The sequence below is a fragment of the Mesocricetus auratus genome, unplaced genomic scaffold (genome assembly GCF_017639785.1).
Source record: "Mesocricetus auratus isolate SY011 unplaced genomic scaffold, BCM_Maur_2.0 Super-Scaffold_100003, whole genome shotgun sequence".
Taxonomy (NCBI): domain Eukaryota; kingdom Metazoa; phylum Chordata; class Mammalia; order Rodentia; family Cricetidae; genus Mesocricetus; species Mesocricetus auratus.
Window position 1 is genome coordinate 20011337 of NW_024429188.1, and position 15129 is coordinate 20026465.

At 37.3% G+C, this 15129-nt stretch overlaps 1 protein-coding gene across 5 annotated transcripts in view; it reads left to right on the top strand.

Annotated features, from left to right (window-relative positions):
- The window catches only part of Cdkl5 (cyclin dependent kinase like 5), a 190582-nt gene that overhangs the window by 110676 nt on the left and 64777 nt on the right, over positions 1–15129 (top strand). For all 5 annotated transcript variants that reach the window (XM_013116385.3, XM_005074227.4, XM_040744115.1 and 2 more), the window contains one exon: positions 5120–5165. In XM_013116385.3, the coding sequence (XP_012971839.1) occupies positions 5120–5165 (46 nt within the window). The remainder of the gene's footprint in view (positions 1–5119; positions 5166–15129) is intronic.

Sequence of the window (15129 nt, forward strand, 5' to 3'; positions counted from 1 at the left end):
TAGAAATTTGAGGATTGGCATGAAATAATTTATTTAACATGGGGCCTGACACAAAAAAATTATTAAAAATGGTAATCTAAAATAAAGCTTATCTTGACCTTACATTATGGCACATACTTATAATCCTATAATTTGAGAGGTAAAGGCAGGGTGATCAGGTGTAGAAGGCTAGCCGTGGCTACATGAACTCCTGCCTTTAAAAAGAGTAGGTAAATTTGCCTTTTCAGGTCCCCTACCGGTCAATTAAGTAAGTTAAGTCTGTGACTGTAAGGATTTGTTTCTACTGAATGGGCATGTGAATGTGTGAACACAGACTGTTGTAGATCTTTACATATAAATGTAGAATGACTTAAAATACCTTGATTATCACATTGTATTTCTTACATTTAGCTGAAGAAAAGCATTTCTCTTAAGAAAGGGCTTCCTTGGAGAATAATTAGAAATTTAATTATTGAGTATAACCTTTGAAATAGCGTAATCCCTGACTAGTGGACTAAGATAGGATTGGTGGTTTCATTCTCCTGTTGTTTAACCTAAAAAGCAAAATGACTTGGGAGCTTTAGACACTCAGCAACAGGAGTGAATTATAATCACAAGTCTCTGTCCACTATGACTGGAGACTTGTTTTTTTAATGGAGTTGAGATTTTAATTGAAGAATAGCTACAGGTCTTCCAGATGTTTTTCTGTTAGTTACTACTCATAACATATATTTTTTTCTCCTCCTCCTCCTTTTCCCTGCTTTTTTTCTTTTTTGAGACACTCTCATGTAAGCCAGATTGGTCTCCAAACTCCTCCTCTAAGTCCTGAATGCTGAAATTACAAGCCTGTGGCACCACACCCTGCTTGATTTTTTTCCTTTCACTGAAGAAAACTTATTCTAGGAAACATTAAATGCCTCATCATAAATAGTATAATCCAGAAATCTTTATCTAAAAATTATCTCCTCCTTGTTTCTTTGCATTCCAAAGAAATCTTAAATCCAAATTTGCAGTGAAATAAAGGATGAGATAAGGAATTACCATTAATGAATTGTGGGTATATTTTATCTCATTCTTAGTTTACTGCTTAAAATGTCTGTCTGCTTTGAAGTGCCTCATTTTAAAAATAAAACAGGACACGGAAACAAGAAACCGATTATGTCTATCTTGCTAACTACAGCTGGTGGCATTCTGTTACAGACGTTGTGGGGGCAATGGCATGCTTTGGGGGAATAAACTGAATTTAAAACACAAGTTCTTAAGTCATTTTCATGTATTTTCTTCCTTGTCCACACTGATATTATGTATGTCATCACAGGATAGTGGTAGAACTAGGAATAACAAGTGACATGCCACTTATTGCCTCTCCATTAAGAACCTATGAAGGTATTTTAAAAGAAAAACAGAAACTTTTACTAGTGCTGTCAATTAAAAAAATACAAAGATTGGTGACAAACTCCAGGGAGAATTTCATTAGCAAGAGTAAATTAAAAAGCAGTCTTTAATGTCACGTTATTTATTATGCTTGCTGAAACCAGCTGAGGCAAAAAATAGCCAAAGGAACAGGAAAAGACCTGCACCTATGTTTAAAGAGGCTGGCCAGCAGGCTGACATCTCAGCAAGTAACTGGAGTTCTCAGTTTCCCACTAGCCCATTTAGCATCTATATTCCCAGATCATTTCAGAGACTAATACATCCCAAATACATAAAGTAAGGCAAAAAAATAGAGAAGGCGGCTTGGGAGAGATGTATAGAATCCACAGGGAAATGTGGGAGCCACCAATACCAAGGGAATGTGCTCTAGAGCCTACACAGGAAAGAGCAAACGGCATGTGTTCACTTGACTTCTTGTTCGGGGAAGCCTTCCGAGATAGTCTTAAGTTCAAGCCAACCAAGTTCAATGAGGAGGCTGTTTGTTAGGCATCAGTTTTGAAATCAGGCTCTGAGTATACCCATCTTTATTTGAAGTAAAGGTGGCTGAAAAATCCATCTACCCAGGTGCCAGTCATGTTGAATTTCTTTCCATCTTGATAATAAGCATGAGGTTAAAAAATGGGGTGTGGGTAGAGCAGGACTATGAAAAGAGGAGTCAAGATAAAATGTTGCCTTGAGACTGAGAAGCAGCACCCAGTCTTGAAAATGACTTTTGTCTAACAAGCAGATAATGACAAGACATCTACTTTGTTACCTGAAAGGGAATACCGGATATTTGCCCCGTATAGTGTAGAATAAACTGAACCAAGGCAACAAAGTCAGGACTTGACTGACATAAGGGAACATGAAGAAACCTAAAATGGAATATATATGAAGAATAAAATTGATTGCATTTGAATAATTCACAGATTTTGAATAATTCCCTCATTGAATGGCCACTAAATTTCAAATATCTACCATGTGCCTGATACAGTAGGTATTGGTGATGTAAACAGATTAAGCAGTTATGAAAGTCATACCTGCAAGATATAAGGTTGATAGTGGAAATTACTAGAAAAATTGAAGTAGAAACAGTTTTTAAGGCTATTAGAAGAAAATCTTCTGAACATGAATACTTTTCAGATATTAGTTCAGAACACAAACACATGGATTTCATCTAGAATATAGGTAGATGATAGCAATTTTTTATTTCAAGGTAAAGATATGACCTAAGAGAATCCAGGTGTAAAACAAATAAATAAGTAAAAAAAAAAGTTATCTACTTTGGAACAAAAACCACACTGGAAACATATTTCTTTTCTAAAAACCAGAGACCATTATGACATTCTTTGCTCTCTGTTTGGATCCTTCTGTGCTGTTAGTATAATTTGTTAGAAAACAGCAAGCCTTTGCGGGACGGGGAGATGTACATGTTTGGGGTAGAGGGAGGCCAGAAGACAACCTCAGATGTCATTCATCAGGTGCCAAACACCTTTTTTATTTTAGACAGGGTCTCTCACTGGCACGGAGCTCATCAAGTAGGCTTGGCTGGCCTTAGAGTTATGCCTGTCTCTACCTCCCTAGTGCTGAGCTTCCAAGCTTGTGCCACCACACCTTACTTTTTTTAAACATGGATTATGGGGATCAAACTCAAGGGCTCATGCTTGAGTGGCAAAGCACTTTACTAACTAAACTATCTCCCCAGCATGGATAATCCTTCTTTTAAGCCCTTTATTTTTTTCCTCTTGAAAAAATATAACTACTACACGGATTTCTAGCAAGACATTTCATTCTTAATAAGCATATAAATTTCCAGTGTAGCTGATGTGAGTGGGTTTTGCTACAAGCATACAGAAAATCTGTAAAAATGCAAGGTTCCCTTCCCCCAAATTAATTAAAACCTCCCTTCTTCCCTTATTCCCCCCTCCCTCCCTCCCCCTCCTTTCTCACGTTTTCTTTTTAGCCTCACACATGCTAAGCATGCCTTCTACCACTACACTGCATCTCAAGCCATTCCATAAATTCTATACCTGCTCACTTGCTGCATTGGTGAGGGTGTTCACATGATAGGGAAATAGGGAAGTGTCTCAGAAAACTATTCAGAGATACATTTGTGATAGAACCAAAACTAAGGCAAATCAAGAATTTAAATATATGAAAACCATTGGAGAAAAGAACTTTTAGTAAGTGATGAAGTCATTGAATATGTAAATGAAGTTGACATAATAACCTATATACCTATAGTTATGTTAGGTTTGACAGCCAAAACCTGTTCTTAGTTTGATTCAGACAAGTGACAAGAAAACCAGGACTTAAAACTCCAGATTAATGTAAAAATTTAAGGTACCAGTAACTTAAAGTATTCTGGCATAAGAATAGATAGTAAAATAGACAAAAAAAGCTCTGAAAGTAACTCTAGAATGTGTCTATAAGGATGCTAAGATGTAACAGTTACAAATTATTTAAAGGGGACTGGGAAAATTCAACATTTAGAAATTATATTAAATCTAAAGTATCTCACTTTCTCATTTAATAAAATAAATTATAATTAGATAAAGATTTAAGGAATGAAATCATTAAAATATCAAAATTCATAAATGTGAATAAATAACCACGTTCAAGTAAAGACTTGGGGCGCAGAAATGATGAACATTAATTACAAAGGCCAGTTCCATCAAATTTGGTCTTGTATTATACTCTACAATAATAATCTTAAGTAGTTTAGTTTGACAACAAGTTTTCACCCATGAATCACTAAAACAAATGAACACACAAACAAACAACCCTGGCTGAGTTCATTTTATTTGCCAGGAAATAGAAAACTTCTCTAGTCAGGGCCAGCAAGATGACCTAGTGGATAAAGATACTTGCTGCCAAACTAAACAACCTGAGTTTGATGCTTGGGACCTCCATGAGGGAAATAGAGAACCAGCCCGCATCAATTTTTCTCTGACCTCTGTACTTGCACTGCGGCATGCATCCCCAATCCCCCAATAAATAACCACATGTAAGTAAAAATTTTAAAACCTTATCTGCTATTATCAGTGAATTAAAAATATTCCTTTAAATAATGATATACTGTTTTGGCACTGATCATGAACTGGATATTATATACTTCTCAAGGGAACTATGAAAATGGTGTTTTCCGGTATGTCAACTTGGCAGTATGTGTTAGGAGCCTTCAGCATACCTGGCCTTTGAACTATCTATATCACTACAGCATTTGCTCTGGAAATGAAAATGTCCCTGTTGGAGGATGTTCATTGATATACTGTTTAAATGGCCATCTCTTACTAATGGAGTTTTAAATAGTTATTTACCAATAGGTATAAATTTTACTTATATAATATGAGGGAACATACAACAATATAAAATAGAGCACACAATATTATGATTCCAATTTGATAAAAATTCCTGAAGAAAATATACCACACTGTTATATGAATAGTTCTGAATGCCTTCTTTGTTTTATTTTGTTTACAACCTATACTTTTGAAGACATTGACAGTTGAGATTTGTGTTTCATGCATATCTGTTCTTTGCCTCTTGCCACTTCCCTTTCTTCTCCATCCTTGGCAATGTCTCCATGGTCATAAAAGACGATTTTGAAACAAAGAAATGGTGGATGGAGATGGTGATCTGGGTCTTTGCTCTGCTGTCCCAGATTATCGGGATCCCCAGTTGGGATTGGAGAATGATTTTCACTCTGTTTCTTTTCCCTTTCCAGGAAACACATGAAATTGTGGCAATCAAGAAATTCAAGGACAGTGAAGGTATGCACTTTTACTAAAATGTGGGACAGGTGGGGTTTAGATAATCTTAGGGAGTGAATGTAACTTATTTATTTTCATGCGAACCCACTGTGAGATCATTGGAAATAGGCTCGTTGAGCACTGACTTTAATGACAAGTGATCCAGAGACAAATGATGATCTAAAGAGTGATTGCAGCAGAAGATCAAAGCACTGCCCTTGTATGTGTATGGAGACATTTGACTATATTTACCTCTAAAACCACATTGGAAAGCTGGAAAGTAATAATTGTCAGCAGATCTTCAATTTTTTCTGTCATAGGGTCTCATGTAGCCTAAGCTTGCTTAAAACCCTAAGAGATCTAGTACTGTCCTCTGTATCTTTACCCTGATCCCCTAGCAAGAATACTGTCTTAATAGAAAGAAATGATATATGTCTGGTGACCAACTCTTTTGGAGTGTGAGTTATACACGAATAGTTTCATATAGATGAAGTTGTCTGTTGAGCTCTTTTGTAAACTGTTATAATTCAAAATATCTTTTATTATCAAAATTTCAACCAGGTCTATTATAATAAAAATAAGTGTCCTGATAATAGTATTCTCACTGTCTAGTAGCCCTTAACGATTCTTTTTATTAGTCAATATGAAAATTCATATTATAATGGTGATTATTCTAAATCAAACATTCCCAAATCTTTGAGAAAATAAATGAAATAATTATATAAAAGCAATGTTAAACTTAAGTTGAAATGGGACCTGTGCTTGGTCTGACTGCCATTCACATTAATGTTTCTTAATAGTCTCTGATTGGTGATATGCGGGTACTGTGTTTGAGAATATATACTACATTCTGGTAGCTTTAAAAGATTATAAAAACTCCTATTGTCCTGTTAAGATGATAGGGATCTAAAAATTTGTATAATTATTTTTGAAATACTTTTAAAGTTAATTTAAATAAAATTTTATTTAATTTCAAATTTAAATTAAAATTTATTTAACTTAAATGAAGTGTATTATTAGTTTATTTTAAAATGTGTTTTCAAGTGGATCGCTTGTTAGTGCAAAATATTTTTATTATCCAAGAATTACTGATTGCTGTTTAAAATAAGACCCAAATTTTCATGGTAAATACAAGGCTGAAATTATGAATATAAGTTTGATTTATAGTAAATGCAATTTTGATCATAGTAGCAACTGTGTGCTAGTTTAGTTCCTAGGAGGATTGGGTATTATCTTCTAAGCAGGAAGTCAGTTTTTACACTAAATTTGCATACTAACTCAAAGTACAGCAAAAGTCTTTGTCAGTTTTCTCTTTTAACATATCTGTCTTCATGTTTAATTTTTTTCCTTAATATTTTTTATTTAAATTAGAAACATGCATGCTTCACATGTCAATCCCATCTCCCTCTCCCACCCCTCCTCCCTTGTCCCTCCACCAATTACCACATCATTCCCCAGGAAGGGTGAGACCCTCCAGAGTCTGTCATTTCATCCAGGGCAGGACCTAGGCCCTTCCCCATGTGTCCAGGCTGAGAGAGCATCCCTCCATGTGGAGTGGACTCCCAGAGTTCATTCGTACGCCATGGTAAACACTGATCTACTATCCAAGGCCCCAGAGATTTCTGAGGCCTCCTCACTGACACTCATGTTTAAGTTTTAAAAAGTGTTTTAGAATTACTTTTATATCTATGAGTATTTTGTATACTTGTATGTATGTATACCATGTATGTGTCTGGTGAACATTGGAGTAAGAACAGGGCATTGGATTCCCTAGAACTGGAGTTATGGGTAGTTGTCAACAACCATGTGGGTACTGGGAATCAAACTAGGGTCCTTCGAGAACAGCAAATACTTTTAAACTCTCAGCCATTTCTCTACCCCCCACACACAAACTTTTAAGTTTTTATTCCCTGATTATCAACTTATGTAATTCATTCTGTAAGGTCATTTATCAGTGTCTTTGTCTGTCAGTTTCCCTGAAAGACTTTCATACTCTGGATAAAGACAGAAATTTTTGTTACGTGAAAGAATATAGACTGGGTGTGTGGTTCAGTGGTAGTCTTGGATTCAATTCTCAGCCACCCCCAAATAAAAGATATGTTTGAGTGACAACAAATTTTTATCTGAGACCGCTTCCTTTGTTAGTTATTTTTTAACTTTTGTTTTGTTTTTTACCTCTGGGTTCTGTAGATCTATGGTTTTTTTCTATTTTATTTAAATTAGAAACAAAATTGTTTTACATGTCAATCCCAGTTCCCTCTTTCTCCCCTCCTCCCCTGCTCCCCACCAACCTCCTATCCCATACCCTTTCTGCTCCCCAGGGAGGGTGAGGTCTTCCATGGGGGATCTTCAAAGTCTGTCATATCATTTGGAGCAAGGCCTAGGCCTTCCCCAATGTGTCTAGGCTGAGAGAGTATCTCTTTATGTGGAATGGGCTCCCAAAGCCCATTCTTATACTAGGGTTAAATACTGATTCATTACCAGAGGCCCCATAGGTTGCCGAGGCCTACTCATTGACATCCACGTAAAGGGGGTCTGGTTTCCCAGCTATCAGTCTGGGGTCCATGAGCTCCCCCTTGTTCAGGTCAGCTGTTTCTTTGGGTTTCTATAGCCTGGTCTGGACCCCTTTGCTCTGAATGAAGGCTCTAGGATAGCTTATAAGGTAGTCATCAATCTCATTATAGGGGAAGGACATTTAAGGTAGCCTCTCCACTATTGCTTAGATTGTTAGTTGGGGTCATCCTTTTAGATCTCTGGACATTTCCCTAGTGCCAAATTTCTCTTTAAACCTACAGTGGCTCCCTGTATTATGGTATCTCTCATCCTGCTCTCCTCTATTTTTCCCCAACTGAGCCTTCCTACTCTCTCATGTCCTCCTCTTTCCTCCTCTTCTCCCATTCTCTTTCTCCTAGCTCCCTTCCCCCATGCTGCCAGTTAGCTCAGGAGATCTTGTCCCTTTCCCCTTCTCCAGGGAATCATGTATGTCTCTCTTAGGGTCCTCCTTGTTTCCTAGCTTCTCTGGAGATGTGGATTATAGACTGGTAACCTCCTGCTCCATGTCTAAAATCCATATATGAGTGAGTACATACCATGTTTGTCTTTTTGTTTTTTTCCACTGTTTCTGCTTCTTGACACATCATAAATCTGGCATTTCAGAGAGAATTGTTAACAGTAGTCTGAATGATCGTATAAATTTGTCTTTTCATGTATGCTTCCATAGAGAAAATTAAATGTCAAAGACCTAACCAGTCAAAGGTCTCTACTGAATTAATTCTGTTCATTATTTGGATCTTTTGAGAACAAAAACTGATCATAAACTTCAAGCAATAGGGGGATTCTTTGGTTAAAAGATATTTTTCAGGTTGTGTATAATAATTATTTTAGCTAAATTCTCTGTACCCTTCTATAACTGCACTCTTAAACATTGACATTTGATAGTCAGGTGGTAATCTGTTACTGTCAGACCATAATTGTTAGTTCCATTTGTTTGTTTTTTTGTATGTATTATTAGTGCATTTGTGCCATATCTGGTTTCTGGAGATGATAGGACATCTTTAGGTGTCATTTCTCTCCTTTCATCTTATGGGTCCTAGGATCAAACTGAAATGACCAAATCTTAGAGGGCCTGAGCCATCTCACTGATTTTGGGTCATCCTTCTTATGTAAAGACATGAACCGTATTTATTGAATAATCTAGGAATGGGTTTGGAATAGCAATAATTAAAAATAGGAGAACATGTAGTCAGGATTTATTTTTTTACTTACATTTTGACCCTCCTTTTAATTCTTTGAACTGTTAGTTTCTTTGATGCATGAAAACTTCTGATTTAGCACATGGCCTCAGTACATGGCTAACTCCAATGAGCTGTGCAACCATCCATGTTTAATTGTGATTCATGGTGTGGTGGTGCTAGGTCATTTCTTGCTTTTATATCAAATAAAATTGCTGGCATTTTATTTTTGTTGCTTTTTTCCTATAGACAAATATTTTTCTCTTGAAATTAGTATATTTATTTTTTTTAATTATTGTGAAATGTTTAGTTAATCATTTAGTCTTCCTTACAGTTGATTCCATTCTTAATTTTACCTAGAGGTTAGAAAACTTTGCATTGCTGTCTTCATTTTGTATGATGCCATAAAACAAAAATTCATGAATTCTACAATTCAAGAACCTGAATTCTGTGTAACAGGGGCCTTGAAGCAAAATTTCCAGCCTTTATTATGTAAAGAATTCGAAGAAATGAGCTGTACACCCTAGCTACTCCTGGTACTATCACACTTCCTTTTTATGCCCAAACCAGATCTCTTTCAAACATCAGGCATTCCTATAAGATTTGGTGACATTTCTGCACCTTTTGTGATTTCATGAATTTTCTGTGTTCTCTACTTTGTCCTTCTTCTCTAAAGATCTTTGAAGGATCTTTATCTTTTTTGGTACATGAAACAGTAACATCACCATTCAAGCCTCCATGACCACACTGATTGCCCTGCTGCTGCTCTCCTGTCTTCTTCAATCAGAGCAACCAGAATCAAACATGGTACCCCTATGGTTTTGTTCAAGGATGGATTGGCTTTTCTTTTTCATTATATCTGTTTAAAGGTCTGTTTGCGGGGCTCTTTGGCTATACAAAGATGTCAGATTTGTGATTTCATAAAGTAGGTTATAGCTATTCCTGGATTTCTTTTCCAAACCCACGGTTCTTTAAAAATAGGGTTACAATAGGGTTTCTGCTGATCTTTGAATTTTTCTTTTCATCGCTGACTTATCTTTGAATTTTTTTTGCTCCTGTGAGCTTTCTTCTTAAAAACTGCTGTCTTTTATTTTAGTGAGCCTCTCGATTTTTTTAGGTGTGATAATTTGACTCAATGGTAAGCCTACAGAAGTAGGTCAGATTTCTGTTTGTTCTTACTTGGCATCCTTTTTTGTTCCTGTCACTTTGTCCTTACTAGGTTGGATTATATGCTTACTGCACATAACTTTTCCATAGTTGATTTTGACTTTGACAACCCCCTCCAATGGTAACTATTTTTGTTTTGTTTGAAATAAAACAAAAGAAAATACTGCTTTGTAGCCCAGGATAGCCTGAAATTAAATTTTCTTTCTTTCTCTTTCTTTCTTTCTTTCTTTCTTTCTTTCTTTCTTTCTTTCTTTCTTTCTTTCTTTCTTTCTTTCTTCTTTCTTCCTTCCTTCCTTTCAACCTTGCCCTCTCTCTCTCGTTCTCCCTCTCTCTTTCCTATCCCTGCCTCTTCTCTCTTTTCTATATTTGGAAAAATGAGCTTTCTGGAAAGTCAGTGCTGGCCTAGAACTCACTGGTTAACCAAGGGTGCCTTTGAACTTGTAGCAGTCCTCCTATCGCATCCTTCTGAGTGCTAGCATTATAGATGTGAACCACTTGGCTTGGCTTTCTTTGGTGGTGCCTAACAATGAGATTGGTTAGCATTCTCATTATCAGATATAGAAATATTGACTTTTAGAACTAGGAGAGACCTTTAGAATAAACCAACATAACTGCAGTTTCAGTTTATAGGTGAAGAGCTGGTTTGTGTTTCTGAAGACCTGGGAGCTTCACTATTTCTCCTGGCTGTACTATGCTCTTTGGCTATGTGGCTTACAAAGTCTAGGTATCAACCTAGATGTTGTGACTCACTCTCCCAAGTCCACTGTGATATACCATGCCACCTAAGTCCTGGTGTTCAACTCAAGACATGAGGTTGAATGTGTCTCTGAGTCTATGTACCCTAGAAAGTTAGTTATCCTTTTTAGCGTTCAATTCTTTATTTATAAACTGGAGAAAATAGCATACATAGCACATAAGAATTATCTTAGCTAGTGGTGATTTGGGGATGTTTTTCATGGATTGTGCTGTGATTTTTAATGCTTTGCTACTTTTTGCTTGTTTTAGAAGAAGGGCATGTGTCAGTGGAGTGTGCATTAACTTTCTTCATCATCTCATCATTTAGTACCACAATTTTCACTATCAAGTGTAGAGCAGGCTAGAAATCTTAAAAGTACTCACAGAAACAAAATTATAGGACATTCCAAATAATGACAAGTGCATAGTTTGCTTGCATTTTGGGAATTAATAATTCCATTTCCTGCCTTTTCCCAGTCATTACAGTCTAATGCTTGGCTGCTTCCTTATGGCTGGCATAAAGGAGCCTCATCTCCTTAAAGGGCAGCTCAAATGAGGTTATTTTTGCACATTACACCGTAAGTGATGTTCGCATGTGCATCCCCACCCCATCTCTCTCTCTTCACTCTCTCTCTCTCTCTCTCTCTCTCTCTCTCTCTCTCTCTCTCTCTCTCTCTCTCTCTCTCTCCCTCTCTCTCTTTCTCTTTCTCTGTGTGTGTGTGTGTGTGCTAGTGTGTTAGTACAAATATTTGAACTAAGGGCTTGCTCATGCTCAGAAAGCCATATCACGAAACTATATCCAGGCATTTATTTATTTATTTATTTATTTATTTATTTATTTATTTATTTGCTTAGAGACAAGGTCTCAGGAAGTTGCCCATATTGGCCTTAAACTTGGAATTCTCCTGTTTTAGCCTTCCAAGTACCCAGGATTACAAGCTTGTGCCACCAAGCCTGGGTTAGTTTGTGCTTCTTTTTGAAAAATGATTTAACTTCTTTCTCTCTTTATAGTCTTTATATGCTTTCAGGATATAACCCTTATCTTTTTATAACTCCACTTAGGTGGAGAAAGTACAAATGAATGATGTATTTATAAATTACTAAAATTCAGTGAGGTTTATCATCAGAAAGGCTGTGGCTGGAGAGATGGCTCAGTTGTTAAAGGCTAGGCTCACAACCAAAAATAATAAGAAAAACTTGAATAAAAAACACAGATTGTTAGATTTGTTTCTGATGAAAAAGTCTATACTCAGAAATACTTTAATGAAAAAACTCACAAAGTACTAGATTTATTTACTGATGAGAATGTAAGAGCCTTGCCCATAGTTGCGTGTTACAGCATAAATTGCTTAAAAGGCAGAACTAAATCTAGATCTCCATAATTCTATTCCAATGTTTCTTCTGTCATTGCTATTTTAATTTGGATATTCCACAGTCACTTTTTCTATTAGCACAATGAAACTGCACCAAATTCATAATAGTGCATAGAACCCTCTTTTTGCCTGCTTTTTAAATGCCAAGAGTTCCCAAGCATTTGACTAGGGAAGAAATACCGGCTCTGTTTACTTAGTAACTTTGTACTCAGCTCCAGTATAGCTTATTGATCCTCTTAAGGATTTTGTATACAGACATACACACTGTTGACCCTAAGTGCTATTAGTTTTCTGGAGTCCCTTTTTACATATTCTAGGAAAAATCAGGGTCAGAGTGGAGTAAGGGAATATAAATTCTGTCTTCTATATTATCTCACAAGCAGCCCTTTCAAAGTCCTCAAAAGAAAAGGTGAAAGCACTCTACTCAAAATTGAGGGGGCAGAGTATTTAATTGTTGACTAGCCCTTCCTTCTTCTATTTCCTATATCTGAAGTCAGGGACAGCTAGGCATATATGCACGAAGATCTCCTCACAGGCCCAGCTTGAGCATCTCTAATAGGAGGCTCTCATTGTTCATAGTTCTGCAAAGGTGGGTGCATATTAAACAGAAGAGCTTAATCAGTAAGCAATAGGTAGTATGTTGAGCAGCCTCAGTCCCAAAGTTCAAAATGTGAAATATTTTCAAATGTACAACTCACTGAGTGCTTGTCTTATGCTATAAGTGGGAAATTTCATACTTGACCTCATGTGATATGTTGGAGTCAAAACAAAAGCACACTGTAAACATGGTATAAAGTTGTCTTCAGGATATAGATAGATGAAAGGCAAATGAACTTTGCATTGGAAATCGAGTTCAAATCTCAAGAGATCTCAACACACACACACACACACACACACACACACGTCAAAAATATATAAAATTTGAAATACTTCTTGGTCCTAAACATTCCAGGTCAGGGACACTCTACTTGTATCAAGAAACATGATAAGCTGTTCTGTGAGAAGAAAGCCCTGCATATACCAATATGGAATGGTAGCATGAGGAGTCATCCTACTTTAGGATCTGGGGAATCCCCTTGAGGAGTGAAATTTTACTAAGAATCCTGAAAGAACCAGTGCTGCCAAGAGCCAGGGTAGAAGACTGAACATTATGGGCCTAGAAAACAGGTGAAACAGCCCAGTGCTGACTAAGGTTAGAACTCTTTGGGCAACTAAAAGACTAAGATGTGGGGGATATGAAATTGGAGATCCTGATAAAGTTTCTTGTGGAGGCTGGTGGTTGTCCCCAGGCCTTAGTAGCTGGGGTCGCTCTAGTACTCGGAAGTAATGAAGATCACTGACTAGTCCTTTGTCCCTTCACAAATTCAGCAAGTCCCCAGTTCCATGTCTCCCATTCTTCCAGCCATGTGGGATTCACTGTCCAGTTCTTCTCCCTCACTCGGGGATGGGTCACGGCTTCTGCTACTGTTAGCCTTCTCTGCTGCTGCTTCCTAACTGCACAGGCATCATCCATGTCCTTTACTAACCTGTTCCAGCAATCTCCAACCGTTTTCTAGCTAAAGAGTACCTAACTTATATAACCAGGCACAGAGAAGTATTGACTTTTTGTTTCCTGGTTGTCACGGATTCAGCAATTCCACAAAGCTGTTTCTACCAGCCTCTTTTTTTTAACTAGCCTCTTCTTTAAACTCATTTTGGAGAAGGGCTGAATGAGGAAGCTGAACAAAAAAATCAGATAATAAGTATTTCACTGTGCATTTGGAATCTTTCCCTTTCCCCATCTCAGCCCCCAGTCAGCTTTTTTCCTCTTGGGTGTCTTGTGTACACAGCGTGCCTTCCTGAAAGCCATAGGTTTTCCTGTCCCTGCCCCAGAATTTCAGTTTCTTTCTCTTCAGACTGAAAGACATGCTTGACATTGAGGTCCCCACAACATAATCTCGCAAGTCTGGATTCTGGCCTTTAGCCAAAGCCTTGAAGCTAAATGAGTTTTTGAATTTATAATTCCAAAGTTTTAGAGTGGTAATATGGCATGTTATATAGCACCCTGTAATCAAGTCATATTTCTATAGCATAGACTATGAATATCAATATTAAGTGGGTTACACAAAGACCATAAAGAATCTCATATCAATTTCATTTTGCCTCCGAATGAATTTGTCACAAACTTAAAACAGGTTCAGTTTTCCAACTAGGGACTTGGGGATTAGGAACCTGTATTCTTGAACATAATTATTGAAATCACACTACTTAGAATTTCCCAGTCACCTCTGAAGCTATCATAAGCACTTTTTAAAAGTGAAATATTAGGTTCTTGTTTGTCTGCCCATTAATCCATTACCACTAACATGGCTTCTGTCCTTCCTCCATGTCTGGAGGTTATCACAAGTGAAAGTTGATAGTATGGAAGGGCAGGTACTGGTACAACATAAGTTCTCCATCCCAGAACAGCTACACCATCTGGGATGTACAGATGGATATGCCATGGGAAGGCAGCAGGAACCCACAGCAGCTGCTGTTCAGAGAAATAGACACTCTTAAGAATTCCCTGTGATTTGGCCCTGAACTGCGTCATGAATGTCTGATGCACAACCTGTGCTCACTGAGGTGATTCACAAGCAGCCTGGAGAATAAGATGCTCTTTTAAGCTAAAACTTGAAGCCAAACATAAGACATCAAGTGCTATACGTACTGGACACAGAGTCTCCTCTGTACATTGATGAGGCTGATTCTCAGAACCCCTTTAAACATTTTCTTCCCCGATACAGAATGTTAGGGCTAAAATGATGATGAATTCACATGCTACATCTATAAATCTATGGTTTGGTATAACATAAAGAAAATACAAGCAAAAATGGGTTTGAGCTGTTTGAAGAAGCCTTTTCTTTGTTGTTCATTTTGTTTGGGGCTTCTTTGGTACCTCATAGCCCAGGCTGGGCTGGAATTTACTGTCCTCCAGTCTCAGCTTCCTAAGTGCTGGGG